The 19717-nt window shown below is 40.2% G+C and overlaps 1 protein-coding gene across 15 annotated transcripts in view; it reads right to left on the bottom strand.

The window, feature by feature from the left end:
- Positions 1-19717, bottom strand: part of btrc.S (beta-transducin repeat containing E3 ubiquitin protein ligase S homeolog) — a 117649-nt gene that overhangs the window by 70342 nt on the left and 27590 nt on the right. For all 15 annotated transcript variants that reach the window (XM_041570396.1, XM_041570404.1, XM_041570409.1 and 12 more), the window contains 1 exon segment: positions 1284-1361. In XM_041570396.1, the coding sequence (XP_041426330.1) occupies positions 1284-1361 (78 nt within the window).

Raw genomic sequence — 19717 nt, 5'->3', positions numbered from 1 at the left:
ACATACATTGGCCCTTTCTTTCCGACTAACCTAAACGAAGTGCCCCCTTCATTAGGGATGCCTTTTCTGGAAAAACAATATAGGCCTTCCTATATTTTATCAATCTTCCCAATTGAAAATATTTGGAATCTAGCAGTATTTTTACTGGTATAGTGGAAACCTTTCCCCATATGTTTCTGTATAGGACACACTCTTGCTTTTTCCTAAAACACCCGCAATGATCACAATGATTCACATTCCCTCATGACCGCACAACTAACAAAAAAAAAATCCCAGGGAAAATAAAGAAGATGCATGGCACACTAATGGAAAAAAACCTGAGGTCAACCTAACAGCCCACAGATCATATTAACTAAGTAAAGACATTTTAAACCCTTACCTCTTCTCTGCCTGACCTGTCTTGAGTTCAGATACACACAAATTAGCCACCTCTCTTTGGCGCAATTCTCAACTGCTCGTCCAGAACTTCAGTACTCCGTACTTGATTGCCCAACCCAACAGAACAAAGCAAAACACATATAGATAAGAAATATGATCCACAGCCCAGAGTTAAGTACAAATGGGAAACCAGTGAGATTCAAGTAGATCCCGATGATTGGGGCAGATAACCATTACCTTCCTTTAAGTGAATACAAGAGATAAACTTACAACATAAAAATATCCATCAAACCTATCTTACCCCAAGGAAACTACATGTCATGGGTAGGATGGGTTCTTCCAACTGTCCAAGGTGCCCCAAACGCTGGTTTCCTGCATTTAATGTGGGATTGCCCTGCTATATACACATTTTGGAGGGAAATTGTGGCCTTTATGGCTAACGAACTAGCAGTACCCCAAGTGCTCAACCCAACTACCTGTCTGCTAGGCCTCTTTGACTCCCTGGTGCTAAAAATACACATCAGATGCCTAATGAGAATGCTGCTATTCTATTCTATGGCAAAAAGACGATTGCCCTACATTGAATGGGCCCAACAGTGCCAACACTCAATCGGTGGATCAAGCTTGTCAACTCACAATTGGAACTGTTTAAACTCACATACCTAGCCAGAGGCTGCCCAAGCAAGTTTGAGAACATATGTACTTCATGGCTTGAATCGCCAGTCACCTCATTCAACTAATGGACAATAAATCCAGCCAATTTCCCCTTCCCCTTCCTTCTTTGCCCCTTTCTTTTTCTTTCTTTAACTGTTAAAATTCAATAAAAAGCATTCTATTAAAAAAAAAGAAGACATTTTAAACAACATTATAGCACCGAGGATGCTAGTCCCAAAGGTTTGTGGTACCTGTCTAAGTGTGTTTTTCTCGGTTATAATCTTCCTAGGCGGTTCATCCCTGTTACAGTCTTCTCTCTCTGAGGCCGTCTGTAAAAAGAAAAAGCTTTAATTTTATATACATATACATATCTTGTTAAAAAAAATACACTTATTTCTGGCTGGAAGCAGAGATCAACCAGCTGAAAATAGCTGACACTGCAACATCCATGTTGTAGTGAGAAACAAGGTATTAAAAAAAACTACAAATGCTGTTAAATAAAATGGCTTTGTTCTCTCGCAGGTCAGCACATAATGTGTTCACATGAGCACAAAGAGAGGCTATATAGTGCAACCTAGGGTACTTATTTCCTTGCTCAGCTTGAAGAAAACAAATAGAGCACCAACAACAGAGACAATGGCTTGTTATTACCCGTTATCCCTACCATACCCCACTGTTAGCAATTGTTTTAAGCTGGCTACGGATGGGACAGCAGGAGAAGGATAGGATTGTTACTAACCTTTATACATATAAACTAAACAAATGGGAAAAAGCAAACCATGTCAACATGTCTTGATTACACACTGAGAGCAGTAGCCCGTCCTAAACAAAATAAACTCAAAAACATTTCAGATTATTGTTCCTTAGAGAATAAGATAATTCTGCTGTCTAAATTGAAAATATTTTACTACAAATGTTTTTATTTACCTGAAATATATATTTCAGTTTATGCATGCATGTTACCTTACAATCATCTGGGAAAAGTAGGTGTATCCATCATCAGTTGTATACACAAACATTCTTTCAAACGTCTCAAGGCAGTTTACATTACAAATGGCTGACTGAAAATGCACACCAGCCAAATGTCTTTTCTCTCTAAGAACAAGGCCTGGTTGGATCAGGGGCGAGTCCTACACTGACTAAATAGCACAAGCAGGTATGGACATGCTGGTACAGTTTCCAATTGAGGGACAGCTGTGAGTTTAAGATACATTTCTTGGTTTAAAGGCTATTCTGATACTAAATTCTATAGTTACTATAGATATGGGAATATATAGTTTATGTGAAAGTATGGAGGGTCAGTGTGTGTATGGATGCTGGGTTTTCATTTGGAGGGGTTAAACCTGATTGACTTTTTAACTATGTAACTATGTTGCCCAAAATAATATCCCTTGCAATAAAATGACCACAAAATGTATGTATGCTGAGGAGACTTAAATCTATCTACTATGAATATAGGTTAAAAAGGTAATCTGCCTATGCAACATGTTGGCTGAAACTGGCACCTAAAGCTGGCCATAGACGCAAAGATTTGATCATACGAATGTCCGTTTCGTACCATTTTCGGACCATGTGTGGAGTGTCCTGACATTTTTCCATGGCCATCGGTCGTTCAGATGATCGGACAGGTTAGAAAATTTCTGCCGGCTACTGATAACATCTCTGCATGTATTGCCGATATCAGTGGGAGACCAGCTTTTGTCGGACGTAACTTTCGTACGATTGCTGTCAGGGGCAGAACATCGGCTGATCTGTTCTTTAAATACTTTATTTGATCTGAATGGTTAGTGGCAGGTCGGGAGATGCCACCGAATGATTGTTCATCCGATATGAAGGTAAATCTGCACGTCTATGGCCACTTTTAGGCTGGTCATACATGAAAAGATCTGATCAATTAATCAATTAGTAAGGTCCTCAATATGATGATCTTTGTTTGAATTGGCCTCTGGGCCAAAGATTATATTAAAAAAAGGGGGGGGGGCTATGCATCTATCCGGATAGGATTGCAACAGCAGACTGATGTGTTTCTCTCCCAATTGGCTCAATCGATGGCCAGACGTTGTTCCATCAGCAAATCCTTTTGGCCCATACTCTGGCACTTAATGTCCACCTGTGTGTGTGTGTGTTTCAGCCCCATTTATTGTTTTACTGAGATTTTAAAGCAATCTTACAGCTTATAAGCAGAGGGAGTCTTAAATAATAAAAACTGTATAATTAAGGTATAGCATACTATCCAGAATGCTCGGTACCTGGGGTTTCCAGATAAAGGATTGATCGTTCTGTAATTTGGATCGCCATACCTTAAAGGGGTTGCTTACATTCCAAACACTTTTTTTCAGTTCAGTTGTTTCAGATTGCTTTTTACCTTCTGGAAGCTCAGTAATTCAGGTGCAGATTCTAAACGGTTACAATTTGCTACATTAGTCAATACATATCTCAGCAGCATCTGTGGAATATTAGCAACTATTGTATCAATTCTAACATTTGCCTTGAAAGAGACTCAGCAGGGCCAAAGATAACAAATGAAACAATCAAAGTCTGGTGGGGCTTTTAAAGGGGAAAACCACAATTTTTTCATAGAAAAAAACCCAAATTTTTTCTGAGTCTGATGGTGTTAAAAGTCCAAATAAAAAAAGTACTCCAACTCAGACCTGCCGAGTTCATGTAAAAAGTCAATGGCAGATGTCCCATTGATATCCTGATATGTGCTGGGTTTCCTTCAATAATCCGAAGATTTCATAGTTTAAGGCATCAAATACGAAAAAGTCGCAGTTTTCTGTGAAAAATCTTAAATTCATGCGACACGGATTTTTCCACAATTTTAGTTTTTTTATAGCACAAGAGATTTTTTGAAAAATGTATTGATAAATTGGGGGGGGGGGTAATCCATGCGGATTTGGTTGGAGTAGTTTAAAGAAAATAGTGAGAACTTTTTGGATTTTCATAAATAACCCCCTTAATGTATTATTAATATAGAACAGTTAACAGTGTCTTTGGAAAGACATAAGGAGTAAAATCAAACTTTAGACATTAGAAAAATGTAGAAAAAAAAATAGAAAGTAATTGGGGAAAAAGTCTATTTATGATGAACTATTTGAAAACAACTGAACCAAGAAAGTGTTTATAGTGATCAACCCCTTTAAGGGCAGAGACACATGTGGAGATTCGGGACAAATCGCCTCTTCTTCGGGCGACTAATCTCCCCCCAAACTGCCTTCCCGCTGGCTAGAATCTAAACTGCCAATGGGATGGCACTCTGAGCGCTTTGTTTTCTGAAGTCGCCCGAAGTTTCCTCATGAGGCAACTTCGGAAAATTAAGTGCTCTGAGTGCCATCCTGCCAGCGATTTAGATTCTAGCTGGCGGGAAGGCAGTTCTGAGAGATTCGTCACCTGAAGAAGGGGCGATTTGTGGCCGGCAACTAATCTTCCCGAATCTCCACGTGTGTCTCTGACCAAAGTCTGCTAAAAAGTCATTTAAACATCAAACAAACCCAATAGGGTTGTTTTGCCACCAATATAGATTCATGCAGCTTAATTACCATTAAGTACAAGGCACTGTTTTATTATTACACAGTAAAAGGAAATTACTTTCCAAAAATTAGCATTATTTGCTTAAAATGGCAGTCTATGGGAGTTGGCCATCCCATAATTCTCAGCTTTCTGGATAACATATTTCCCATACCTATATTAAGAAGAACAGAGCGTCATATACTTTTCCCACAATCATATGGACCAAAACATTTTTCTTTCAGCATTCCACATTGAGTCAGGCATGGCATCTATTATCCAAAATACTTGGCACCTTAGGTCTTCTGGATAAAGGGTCTTTGCACAAATTGAATCTCCGCACCTTAAGGTTACTAAACATTTAAACAATAAATAAACCCAATAGACTTGTTTTGCCACCAATATGGATTCAAGCAGCTTAGTTACCATCAAGTATAAGGTACTGTTTTATTATTACAGGGGAAAAAAGGAAATTCTTTTTACAAATTATAAATTATTTGCTTATAAAGGTCTTTGAGCGATAGTCTTCCCATAATTCTGAGCTTTCTGGATAATGGATCCCATACAACAGTAAATTAAAATAAAGTTTACAGTGTGTCAAAATTTAGCCCTTTGAGTTGCTAATGGTGAGATTTCTGGGGCTAATGAATATTGAATAAAAGGCGTAAACAAATAAAGATGTAAGGCCTTAGCTTAGATTATGAGTTTGCTGCTTCTAATTGGTTTGCACACCATAATTCAGCTCCCATCTGTTTTCCTTGTCCAAATACCCACTGCATATTTTTGTCCTGTTCACTTCTGTAAATGCTTCTTTAATTCAGTATAATCTATTAAATACTTTTCTATTAAGGTAAGGGAACACGCTAAGATTCGGGGAGATTTAGTCACCCGCCGACAAAACGGCTTTTCTTTGGGTGACTAATCTCCTCGATAAGCTTTCCCACCCGTTAGAATCTAAATGGCTGGCGGGATGGTGCTCGGATCGCTTTGTTTTCCAAAGTCGCCCGAAGCTGCCGCATGAGGAAGCATTCCCCAAAAAGCCTTCCCGCTGGCTAGAATCTAAATGGCTGGTGGGATGGAGCTCAGAAACGTTGTTTTCCGAAGTCGCACGAAGCTGCCTCGCGAGGAAGTATTCCCTGAAATACCTTCCCGCGGGCTAGAATCTAAATGGCAAGTGGGATGGCTTTCGGAGCGCTTTGTTTTTGAAGTCGCCCGAAGCTGACTCACGAGGAAGCGCAAAACCTTCCGGCCGGCTAGAATCTAAATGGCAGGCAAAGGCTTTTTGGGGTAGATTAGTCACTGGAAGAAGAGGCTATTAGTCGACTAAACCCCCCAAATCTTCCCATGTGTCTCTGACCTTAGACGCTCTTCTTTGAGCACAAGACAAAGACATGAAATGGTGTTCTCTCTAACAACAAGGGCACTTGAAATATGGCTGGCAACGAGAGGGGGGGGGTATGGGAATAGCCACTTTACAGCCACACTCATGACCTTTTGATATAGAAGACATGGTAAATAACAAAAACCATTATCAGCTGTGCTTTGGCCAAATCCAGGGTAGGAGCTAATTTATTGCCATTCGCAGATATATAGCAATAAAGGATTTCTTTTGGGCAGGATTTGCGAATCATTTACTAAGCATTTAAAAACATTTAGGCTTAGTCCACAACAGGCGATTCGGGGAGATTTAGTGGCTGGCAACTAATCGCCTCTTCTTTGAGGCGATCTCCCCAAAACGCTTCCTCTTCTCCTGCGCCGGCTGTAATGAGAGTCAACCTGCATTATGACACAAGCGGCGCTTCGTTTTCCGAAGACGTCTGAAGTTTGAAGTGCCGCATGTGTCATAACGCAGGCGACTCTCATTACAGCTGGCACAGGAGAAGAGGAAGCGTTTCGGGGAGATTAGTCACCTCAAAGAAGAGGCGATTAGTCGCCAGGCGCTAAATCTCCCCGAATCGAATGGTGTGGACTAAAGGTGGCCATACACGGGCCAATAAAATGTGCCGACAGACTGTGTCGGCAGCTTATTGGCCCGTGTATGGGGCCCCCCGACGGGCTTCACCGATCGAGATCTGGCCGAAAGTCAGCCAGATCTCGATCGGATGGGACAGAAAATCCCGTCGGATCGCGGCCGCATCTATTCGTTGATGCGGTCCCGCAATCCGACTAGGGCCCACGATCGGATCAGCCCGATATTGCCCACCTCAAGGTGGGCATATCGGAGGGAGATCCGCTCGTTTGGCGACATCGCCAAACGAGCGGGTCTCTCCATGTATGGCCACCTTAAGCCTAAAGGAGACGGATTTTCTGATGGGGAGGCTATTTGCATGTTTCAGAATCTTTAATCCTATTTGGAGTTGTCAGTGTGACATGATGCAAGCCTTGGATAGGAGAATCCCAATCTGCTTTGGCAGATGGATAGGTTGGTTGTAGTAACAAAACGATATTTTGCCTGAAGGCACAATTCACTACACTGTTAAAATGATATCAAGCCTCATGTCAAGCTGAATTGCTTGGATCTGCTGCTGCTGCTGCAAAAAAAACATAATAAGGGGGAGGACTTACAGTGTTTAAAAAAAAAAATGAAAGCGTTAATTGCTAGGCATTTTATCCTGCCGCTATGTAAAGCTGAATGGTTCCAGTGTGCGTGTTCTTGTATTGCAAAGAGCTGTAATGCTGGAGTAGAGTTTGCATGCTAATATAATCATTCTCCCTCCTGAGACATTAGCAAATAATCAAATGAAAAACAGGATCATAATTTACCGAGATCCGGGCAACTCTCTATGCAAATTTGACTTGTTATTGCCGCTGCCTCGTTAATCTATCTGAATGCCTTTGACAAACTCCTTTGATTTATTGAGTCATGACAAGTCCAATGTGTGTGTATATTTTGCTAGATTGACATTATCATTAAGAGTGGGTGGACTGCTCACACTTGAATGGCTGATATTATTCGTTGGAGTCTCCTGCTCAACAGCTGAGCATCTTATTCTCACAAAAGCCCCCCCGAGCACCAAGGCTCATCCTATCTTCCCCTCCATTCATCATCTCGATGTTAATTGGCCCAGGCTTTAAGCAAATTTTCAACACTATTTAAAGGCATAATGACACTGATTACTGACCCTCTGCCATACGGTGCCTATTGATTAACCTGACAGAGATGAGCAGCTCCAGGGAAACAATGTATATAGACCTTTAGAAGGAAAAAGGGGATGCGTTTAAGGTCAAAGCGTTTATATTTATGAACTGCTTATACAAGAATTTATCATTGCTGTTCTACATATCGTCTAAGAATCACCCTGTCGGTTTTTGGGTGAATATCACTGCCTTTTTTTGGGATAATTAAAGATAATGTAATTCTAATCAAATTTCCATTATACATTAATTAAAACAAGTCAACGTTTTAAAAGCCATTTGTAAATCTAATTGCCGCTGAAAGCAGTAGGCGCTCATCCCTTTCTTTATTCTGGTTCGGACTTTAGAAACAATGCAACAGAAGTTTGTCTCAAATATGTTAAGGATTCTGCTACATTTGTTGCAACACAACAAGCCGCAGCAGAGAAAAAAGGCAACAATACAGGTTTGAATAGGAACTACATTTGCAAAATAACTTAAGAAAAAAGCATTGATGTATATTGGAAAGTTGCTTACAACTTTCATTATGTAAATACAGACATCCTTTTAAAGGACAAGGAAAGTTAAACTAAAGAAGTAAGCTAGAAATGTTGTACATTATGTGTTGGGCTTCTGTATCAACCCCAGTCCTTTGGCAGTAAAGATCTGTGTCTCCAAAGATGCCCCAGTAGCTCCCCATCTTCTTTTCTGCTGATTCACTGCACATGCTCTGTGCTGCTGTCACTTACTGAGCTTAGGGACCCACTCACAATATACAGTACACATAGAATAGAAATGTCCCAATATAAGGCTGATTAGTAATTAATACAGATAATTGTCACATGGCAGCACAGAAACCAGTGCAATTAGCATCAGAATTTAATAATCAGTCCTGTAGCATCAGCTTATATTACAGACCAACCTCATTTTCTGCTGGATAATTAGTGACGACCCCTAAGATTAGCTTCTCAACAGCTGCTCAGAGCCCACTGAGCATGTGAGTGTCACAGACACTTTCCAAGATGGTCACCCTCTGTGACAAGTTTGAAGTCCTGGATCATTGCTGCTATTGACAAGCTAAAACTTTAGGCTGGTGCAATAAGTTCAGTATTTAAAACATTGCACGAACATGGAGAGCTCGACCTAATCGCAAAACACTTGTTGTAAGTGTAGGGTGCTTATCCGGAACACCCTTCCCTCGCATAAGGGTCAGTGGGTAAATAAAATAAATTCGGATGCACACCTGTTAGTTGCAATTGTGTCCAAACGGTGATTTATTTGAAGCCCAAAGTATAGATCACAAAGGGGCAACGTTTCGGACTCCTCCAGGTCATTTATCAAGGCCTTTTTAGTACTATTCATTTTCAGGGTTTCCTTCTCCTTTAAACACATTGGTTAGACCACCTTTAATTTTGTAATTTTCTGAAAGGTTAAGTAAAGCCTTGTAAAGAAATTCATCCTAGTTTTATTTAGCGTATAGTATTGGACTTCTGTGTGGCCAACAGTGTCCAGCCCTATGCCAGTCTTCATTCTGACCAAAGAGTCATTTATGGCCTCCCTTCCCCAAGGCCAGGGAGAAGCAAAATTCATGTGTTTTGGTAACCAACACCCCTGGTTTGCACATGGTGCACAAGCAAAAACCCTAGGAGAACAGAAGAGGAAAGGTCACATTTAAAGGATTTAGAAAGATAAGCGTGTCTTTAAAGGGGAGGGGGGCAACACAGGGCTACTGGTGTGGGGATCGAAAAGAATAATAATAAAGTTAAGGCAATTCATCAATCACTTTTAAGCTGACCGATCATTATTTCATGTGTAATTACATTAGAGTGGGTCACTTAAAACAGAAAATCTGGTCACTAATCATCACCACTAGCTGGGGCCCCTTGCTGGTCCAATAAAGGATCAGTGATCCAAATGAATATATATTTTTTGGCCATGTAATCTAAAGAAGTACCGTTAATAGAACTAAAAAATAAATTTCTTCGTCAGAAATCCTCAACCTTTAGGACCCAAAACTGGGTCATTGTGCTGTTTAGAGCAGAGCTCCATGAGCCTCTTTAGTACAGTGATATTTTTTTCTATAGTTGATAGAAATAATTAACTTAATTTTCTTATTACATGTGCTAAGACACTGATTGGGGCACAAATATGGGTCTAGGGAGAAAAAGGTTAAGACATTCTGGTCTAGATCAGCTGAGAGGACTGAAGGTTATAAAGAAAGTGACCCCAAAAATATGAGAGAAAAAACACATTACTGCAGCATTACACGTTTTCAATGAAAAGGACCAAAATAGCTTAGTTTTAAATCAATCTAGAAGTGTGTTACAAACCAATTCATTTTGGATGATTCAATTGTTAATTTGTAACCTATTGATAACGTGTGTCCATTCAATAAAGAACCATAACAAAATTAAATATGACCCATCTAACTGAAAAAAAAAAAATAAAAAAAAAAATTTGCCACTTTATTTAAGCTCTACATACATATGAGAGCTGCCATACTGTTTGTGGCAGCTTCTCAACATTCTGTGTGGCCTGTGAACACAACCATCTATTCCTTATCAACAGATGGTGCCATTATAGTGACAAGTCAAGACAGCATTGAAGATGTCATTATGCAAATAGAAAAATAATCTTTGCGCTCACTCTAAGGCAAATTAAATCCGAACCAACAACCGAGTGGAATTTCTGTAAATTGATTTCATTGCGATATCTTATACGACCTATTAAAATCACTTAAAGGAACAGTTCAGTGTGAAAATATAAACGGAGTAAATAGATAGGCTGTGCCAAAAATAAAAAATGTTTCTATATAGTTAGTTAGCCAGAAACGTAATGAATAAAGGCTGCAGTGACTGGATGTCTAACATAATAGCCAGAACACTACTTTCTGCTTTTCAGCTCACTAAGGGTAAGGCCACACGAGGAGATTCAGGGAGATTTTGCCGCCTAGCGATTAATCGCCTCGTCTTTTGAGCGACTATCTCCCCGAACTGCCTCAGCATTTTTCCCCATAGGCTACAATGAAAAGTCGCTTGCGCGAATGCACACGCGGCGATGCATTTTCTATAGTCGCCCGAAGTTGCCTCACTGAGGCGTTTATTTCATTTTTAATAGATTTTTTAGTAGACTTAAAGCAGAAACAAACCCTTAATAAAAAAAAAAACCCTACCCCCCTACCCTACATAGACCCCCCTCCCTACTACCCCCCCAGCCTAGCTGCCCCACCCCTAACTTTTCACTTACCCCTTTGTGCAGATTCTGTCCAGCGGAGTTCACTGGCGCCATCTTGAGCCACTTCGTTAATCTTCATAATGAGACCGGACGCTTTGGCAATTTTTGTGAGTTTCGTCGCATGCGCAGCTGTCGCAAAATTTCTCCCACTGTGCATGTGCCGATTTGCCGGTCTCATTCCGAAGTTTACCAAAGAGAAGAAGATGGTGAGTAAAGAGTTAGGGGCATTTGCCGGGGGGGGGGGGTCTATGTAGGGTGTTTTTTTTAAAAATTAAGGGTTTGTTTCTCCTTTAAGGTATGAAGGTCCGAATTATGGAAAGATCCATTATCCAGAATACTCCAGGTCCTGAGCATTGGTAATTGCTCCTAATTGTCCTGCTAAAGCAAATGCATTCTGATGTACACTACAGTGTTAAAGGAGGTAAACAGCAGTTCCCTAAACAAATGCTAATATGCAGGGAAAAAAAATGTATGTATGCAGAACCCTCTATCCTTACCATTTCCAGTCTTTATGGGGAATAAATAAGATCTAGTTCTCCTAAGGCTAAAATAATAATGATGTTAATTAAGCACGAAGTAAAAGTTCAAGAATGCTGAAAAGCAGCAAACTAGCCCAAAACCAGAAAGATAAAAGTTTAATGTTGGGGGGGGGAAAGATTACAATCTTAGCTTTGCAGCATATAAACCAAATAGCTCAAAACGAACCCAATTATTTTTTAAATAATTCCTTCCCTATTTAAACGAGCTTGTGAAATAATAAGCAAGGTGCATTATTTATTTACCAAGGCACTGGGTCTAACGTGTAAACCTCCGCTATTAGCCGCAAAAAGGCGACACACTCCATTAAAGAGACATTTTTTTAATTTACCGCACAAACACTATTCTAATGCAAAAGAACATTTTTAATATTTGCTGTTTAATATTTTAACACTTGTCTAGATTTTACAGCTAACACAAATTTATCTGCATAGTTAGCGGGAGCATTTTCAAATTTATAACTCGCTCAAAATAAATAAATTTAAAAATTTCCTCAGCTGTGATTAATATTTGGTTTGGCACAATGCAGCCAAACTCAGGCTGTATCTTTATTATTGAATCTATTTCCACCTCCAGTCAATGATGTGTCAGAACTGTCCATTTGCCAGAACCAGCATTGCATCAATTATTATTTTAAAAAATATATATATTCCTGTGCATTCTACAAGACCAACTCTAGGACATAGTTATAACTGCCTGCACTAAAAACAATTTATAGCTTGCAAGATAAAGCTGCCCACATGGGCCAGCAATGAGATCAAAAGGCAAGCTTCTGGAAACGATTTAAAGTCAGATTTTAAGCCATAGGCTGATTGGCCAGACCGCTGGGAGACTTATGCATGGGCCAATAAGAGGTTTATGCTGTCTGAAGAGGTCAAGTCAGCCAGTTTAAAGGAAAACTAAACCCTAAAAATGAATATGGTTAAAAATTACTTGTTTTATATAATGAACTTATTGCCAAAGCCTAAAATTTCAGCTTGTCAATAGCAGCAATGATCCCGAACTTCAAACTTGTCACAGGGGGTCACCATCTTGGAAAGTGTCTGCGACACTCACATGCTCAGTGGGCTCTGAGCAGCTGTTGAGAAGCTAAGATTAGGGGTCGTAGCAAATGATCGAGCAGAAAATGAGGTTGGCCTGTTATATAAGCTGATGCTACAGGGCTGATTATTAAACTCTGATGTGAATTGCACTGGTTTCTGTGCTGCCATGTAGTAATTACCTGTATTAATTACTAATCAGCCTTATATTGTGACATTTCTATTCTATGTGTACTGTATATTGTGAGTGGGTCCCTAAGCTCAGTAAGTGACAGCAGCACAGAGCATGTGCAGTGAATCAGCAGAAAAGAAGATGGGGAGCTACTGGGGCATCTTTGGAGACACAGATCTTTACTGCTAAAGGGCTGTGGTTGCCTGGGGCTGGTACAGAAGATCAAAACATAACGTACAACATTTCTAGCTACTTCTTTAGTTAAGGTGGCCATACACTATAAGATCCGCTCGTTTGGCAGGGTCGGATTTTAAGCCGTTATGCCCACTAATATCGGGCAATATCGGGTGAATCCGAATGTTCGGCAACAAGCTGCTGAATAGCAATGACGGAAATTGAAAAAAGTCGATATGGCACAGTTTAAATAGTGGATAACAGATAACATTATGTTCCACTATCTGTTCTGCTATCTGCTGTGTAACTTGAGTATTTTCTCCATTGAATAGTTGCCCCCATTGCTACTCAACAGCTTATTTATATAAACAATAGTAGTGTTTCTGAAGCAAACAGTAGTTTGACCAGTGCAGAGCAACACTACATTATATTTTTATTTCTTTAAAACACAAATTTTTTTTATGTTACTGTTCCTTTAAGTCTTCAAGGTACACCTGAACGCCTTGCTTGGAGAGAACTGAGCTTAGATTTTGGGTGAAATGCCCTAGATAATCATAGGGACTTGGGCTGAAAACAAAGGTTCCATACATCTGTCAACTTGTGATGAGCCAAGTGGTGAACCAAAATGAATAAATCAGACCAGCACTGCTCTTTGGATTATAGTACATGATACACTTTGGGCAAAGGTTTTAAACAACCCAAAAATGCCACTCAAACATCACATGAATTATCTGCGGAAATGCTTCCAGAAGCACTATGGGAGAAGACTCATTGTTTTCATGCTGCTTAAAATGTAATGTTCAAAGCTCCAGAAAGAAATCCATGATCCACTGCCTGACATGCCGACGGAAAAAAAAAATAAAAGAAAATGTGCCAATCATGTTGATATAAATACTGATCTATTAGGGCAGAGGCACACGTGGAGATTCGAGGAGATTTAGTCGCCCGGCTACAAATCGCCTCTTCTCTCCCCAAACTGCCTTCCTCCTGGTTAGAATCTAAAAATCGCCGGCAGGATGGCACTCAGAGCTTAGTTTATCGAAGGAAACTTTGGGCGACTTCGGAAAACGAAGTGCTCCGAGTGCCATCCCGCTGGCTATTTAGATTCTAGCCGGCGAGAAGGCAGTTCGGGGAGATTAGTCACTCGAAGAAGAGGCGATTTGCCTCCAGGCAACTAATCTCCCCGAATCTCCATGTGTGTCTCTGCCCTTAAAGAGGTACAAACCAAAATAAGCTCCCCCAGCAATGAATCAGGCCATGAGTAGCTGGCACAAATGACAAAAAGAGATATTTTTTTTTAATTGCAGATTCATTATTGTGCCGTTAATTTCATGACATATTAAATGACCATAGTAGGTCACCATCTAGATACGTGCTAAAGGATACGTTCTTTATTAATGGTAAAACTCCAAATCTTAAATGGGAATATTTATTCAGATGCAGATTTTCCTTTCAGAGCGACGACCCGGCAAAAGCCCTGGAAATGCAATCTTCCATCTCGGCCCTATATAAGCAGCTCCACTCAGGACTGTCCGGGAGATCTCAGTCAGACGGATATGTGCACAAGTGACGGTGCAGCCCATTGCTGGGTTAATGAAACACTTGACTCAAACAACCCTCCCTGTCATTAAGCAAATAAAAACCCATCACTCAAGCTGCACTTCATCTGCAGGCTACACTACTCAAATCACAAGCCACTCACTGCCTCCAGGGTGGGTTTGCTGGGAGTTAATCAGTTTAAATCGAATCTGGTTTTATCAATTATTCTATTGATTAAAGGGAGATGATTACAGGGAAGCTGCTGTGCCACATGGGATAGATGTCAGCAAATCACAGTCAGGGGCTGCTGCAAATGACTGACACGTTACAGGCACAATAACCTCTCGCAAGTGCATACAACTGCTATACAAAATATTTGCCTAAAACAGGGGTACCCAAAAATAGATTGGGATCTACCAGTAGACCTTTAGCTCATGATCAGTAGATCTGAAGACACTGTCAACAGCTTGTCTATATGACCCTCCTGTTTCATGCTTTTCAGATATTTATTATGTTAAGGTTACATAAGAAATAGCTGTTTGTAAAATATAGCAATATACATTTTCTCATCAATCGATATTTAAGTAAAATTTTTCACAGAATGCTAACAACATTTTATGAATGTGGATCACGGCTTGAAATAAGACCTATGCAGGTCTGAAACGTTGTGTTTTATTTGGGTCAAGAGCCTATGTCTCAATAAAGGTGTTTTAAGAAAATTCATGGATGATGCGGTCTGTAATACAATTCGATTCGAAAATCAGTTGGTGGTGGAAACTGTGAACAAATGAAAGGATTCTTGCTGTGGATCACAATGGGACATCATCACTTAGGGAGTTATTAACTAAAGTCCGGTCTGGCTTTTTGGTGAAAAATTTGGAATTGTTTTTTGTTTTTAAACTCGATTTTTTCGGGATTTATTAAATTCCGATGCTGCAAAGTCAGAATCCAAAAATCCGCCAACTCAGACATGCCGAGGTTGAATAAGTCAATGGGAGAGGTTCCTATCCTATTTGAAAGTTTGTGTGTTCTGTGCAGGAATTAACCCGAGAATCCAAAATTTGGGCTTTTCTGCAAAAATCCCAAAACAAAATAAAAATAAACAAATAAAATTTCCCCTTTTCGGGGGGAGAAAGGCCAGAAAAATCATACGATTTAGAAAAAACCTCTGAAAAAATTCTTCTATTTAGTGTTTCACTTGATATTGAGTTTTCCCCCTGATCTGATTAAATCTTGCTTTTTTAATAATAAATAAGGTCAATCATGGATTCTAGTTTGGTCAGACTTTTTATTAATTTAAAAAAAAAATCGGAAAAATTTGGATTTTGATAAATAACCCCCTAAAAGTAGACTTCGCATTAGTAAAGTATGGGCACTCCTGGTTTAAAATGTTCATCTGGGTACATATGCACCAGGAGAGCTTACAGTTGAATTCCGTTACCACAGACTCGTACTACGTTGGGGTGAAGGGGAGCATTAGCACTGGCTGCATATTACACAGGAGCATGTATAAATGCATGGACAATCAATTTCCCATCAATTTTGCACGTGTGTTTATGCATAATGCAAAGGCTCATTTACAAAGTGATTGGATACAAAGCCAGCACTGGTATCCAGTACAGAGACAAGTTATGAAGTGCAATTCAATTGCAATGAAGATGTAGGGTCCAAACACCTTGTCTACATACAGGGGCACCTTTAAAATTTTCCACAATGCATTTGATTCTGTTTCAGATATGCCCAATCATTTGTAACACACTGCTTTCGGTGATGCCTGCAGTCATATGGTACCCGCGGGTTACCCGAAAATCCTGCGGTACCCTGCGGGTAGACGTTCCGGGTACGGGTATAGACGCGGGTCGGCGGTTCTGCTGGTCGGGCCGCAAGTCTTCTCAATAGCTATTTTTACTCCTTTTTTCTATCATGCCTACTTCTGATGATGTCACTTCCGGTTTACAATGACAGCACTTCCTGATTCTTGATGGTCAGCGGGTCGCGGGGTCCGGGTTGCGGATAAGGTACTTGCGGGTCGGGTAGCGGGTAAGAATGCAGGTTGCGGGTTGCAGGTACGGGTCGGGTTCCAAAAAACCAGCAGACCACCATCAACAGTACCACCACATATAAACATTATAAATAAGATGAGACTGCCATGGCCTCAGTATAGTAAATCAAGACCACTGCTCTTTAATCTTATATATTGTGTCAGATTAACTGTATTAATAACACAAAAAGCTCAGATGAGCAAATGATGCATGAAGTGTGGTCCCAAGCAAGCCATTCTCTCCCAGTTTCCCATCCCTTCATTAGCATGCTGCCTTCTCCTTACTACACTAGAAACAATGAGGATGCTCTTCCTAATTGTATTCATTTGCAGCCGCTTGTTCTCTGCAGCTGTTTTCTACTTGTGTACCGTGTATTTTGTGTAATCAGCACATCATCATAAATACTTTGGCTGCTTCCCCGGGGGTAGAGGTCAGTGCTTAATTTACAGAACAACCTGGCCAATGTGAATTTGAACACTACAGCAGAACAGTCAAGTTACCACAGAAAAAGGTAAGATTTTTTTCCCCTCCCCAATCTATATAACAGACTTGCATTTCCAGTGCCTCTCACAAATGAGATTTAAGGCATCAAGGAAAAAGCATTTTACAGTTTAGCCCACAAGAGGGCGCCAAAACTAAAGGATAAACAATGCAAAACTTATTGACCATTGAAGAAATTAATTTTCCTAAAAACTGATATTTTAAATGCTTTAGGACTGTACTGTTTTTATCTTCTTCATGCAAAGCTTACTGTTAGCTTTGCTGAGCAAATATTTTACATTTTTGCATATGATCAATGGAGCCTGTGGAGAAGTTTAAGAAGAACGGAGCACCAGGGAAGCCAATATTCGTGGATTAAAAGATGAAATTTATTGCATAATCGTTAAAAGTCAAAATCGCATGCCTCCCTCATCCCGTGTGCTGCACGCTTAACGTGTTTCTGAGGAAGTGGCAGGTAGCCACAAAACGCGCTAAGAGTGCAGCCCACGGGATGTTTGAGGCATGCGATTTTGACTTTTAACAATTATGCAATAAATTTCATCTTTTAATCCATGAATATTGGCTTCCCTGGGGCTCCGTTCTTATTGAACTTTTCATTGCAATTGACTGTTGGGATCACAGTGGATATGAATTACATTGGAGTCAAGAGGAGACCAGTAAGTGCTCTAACTATTCTACATTGTTAGCCTGAGGAGAAGGGCTAGCAAATTTTAAGGTGGCCATAGACGCAAAGATCCGATCGTATGAATCCTTGATTCGTATGAGTTTCGGACCGTGTGCGGAGAGTCCCAACATTTTTCATGCCACGGAGATCGGTCGTTTGGACAGGTTAAAAGATTTGTGTAGGCTGCCGGGATATATCTCTGCACGTATTGCCGATCGTACGATTTTCAGTGGGAGACGGTCACTAGTTTTGTCAGACATAACTTTCGTACGATTGCTTTTAGGGGCAGAACATCGGCTGATCTGTTCTTTTACTACTTTATTTTATCCAAATGGTTAGTGTCAGGCTGGGAGATGAACGATCGGATCTTTGCATCTATAGTCAGCTTAAGTCTCAAATAAATCCTATTGTTTCCTTCACTGGAGCTGATCTAAAAGTCAACCAATGGGTCACTTCAATGGTCCATGGTATTTAAGGCTACACATTAATAATGCCCATCCTGATAGGAGCTTTAAAATTAATAAATACCCTTTTACCCAGTGTCCAAATATTCTAAACTTCCCATTTATCTCTACCATAAATCATCTAGTTAGTAGTAGGTTGTTAGTTCCTCATTGCCCAGCTTCTACAGGACTTAAAGGAGAACCAAACCCCGCCAACTAATGAACCCCCCCGCAAAGGTGTTAATACCTGTAAATGCCCCTAAAGTTCCCCGTAGATGCAAAGATTTTTCTTTGCAGAACAACCGATTTTAGCGAAATCTGACCAATCCGTCAAATTATTGTGAAGTTAGTGGGAATCGAACGATTGTACATCTTACCATTTTTCGGCCGACATCAGTCAGAAAATTGATCGGCCAGGTTAAAAAAATTTTATCGGCCCCAGTGCAATCTATCTATGTTTGCAGGGCCAGCTACCCTTCAGTTTTCCTGGCAATATCGCCTGAAATGGTCTTTTTAGTTGATGGACACATCGTACATTTAAATGATCGTTTCAGAGAATCATCGTGGTGTCACGATAACGAAAATAACTTTTAAAGATCTTTACATCTATGGCCAGCTTTACTCTTTAATTACCCCTCGATGCAAAGTCAGCGCAGCTCACGGCCGTCATCTTCCGGCGATTTGGGAATCTACGTGTCCCTTCAACAATCTCTGTGGCTTTGGCGCGTGCATAGTTCGGGAAAGGTATATTGCTACAACTGCGCCGATATGGCACTTACTGAAGATTCCTGAATCGATGAAGATGGCCCACATGAGCTCCCCTGCGCTGACTCTGCTTTGAGGGGTAATTAAAGACTTAGGAGCATTTACAGGTATTAACACCTGTGCGGGGGGGCATGGAGGGGGGATTATGGACGGTAGGGGTTTTCATTAGTTGGGGGGTTTGGTTCTCCTTTAAGATGGCCTTAGACTCAAAGGATTCAACTGTAAGACTCTTCCTTTCATATGATTTTCGAATCATGTGTGAAGTGTGGCGAACGGTTAAAAGATTTATATTGGCTACCGAGAAGATCTTCACGTGTATTGCCTGATATCAATGGGTAACTGTCAATACTATTTGTCGGACATAACTTTCCTACAATTACAATTACTGTCTGTTAATTAATGGCCAGAACAGAATATAATCTGAATGGTTAGTTGCAGATCAAAAGATTGGAACGGATAAACGTTCATTCCAACATAGGCAATAACCTGCACGTCTACAGCCAAATTTAGGCTTGAGTAGTTAATTTCCCGACAGTTCTATTTATAATATTTAATTATGGTATAGACCAGGGCTCTCAACTTATTACATGTAGTGGGTAGATTATTCTTCATACAGCATGTTCAAGGACAGGATTAAGAAAGACTGTGGTACAGACTGCAATCCTTTGAAGGGCTTGCCGGCCTCCAGTTGGACAGCTCTGACAAAGACAATGGAATTCTAAGGTAATCTACAATTTGTCTTTTTTATGATCTAAAATATTACACATTAGTAATTACCTGGTTATTAGGGTCTCACTTTCCCTAGCAACTGTGCAGTAGTGTGAAGGACAAAAATCATAAAATATAAATAGTAACAACATTGAGTCACAGCCCTTTTGTTGCTAAGGTCAACCAAATTCGATTTTAAACTTAATACAGGAGAAAATCTGAAATAGGCGGGCAAATAAAAAATA

This window comes from Xenopus laevis, chromosome 7S (assembly GCF_017654675.1).
Source record: "Xenopus laevis strain J_2021 chromosome 7S, Xenopus_laevis_v10.1, whole genome shotgun sequence".
In the NCBI taxonomy this organism is placed as follows: Eukaryota; Metazoa; Chordata; class Amphibia; order Anura; family Pipidae; genus Xenopus; species Xenopus laevis.
The sequence above is the reverse complement of the archived record's forward strand: the minus strand, read 5'-3'. Positions and strand labels throughout refer to the sequence as shown.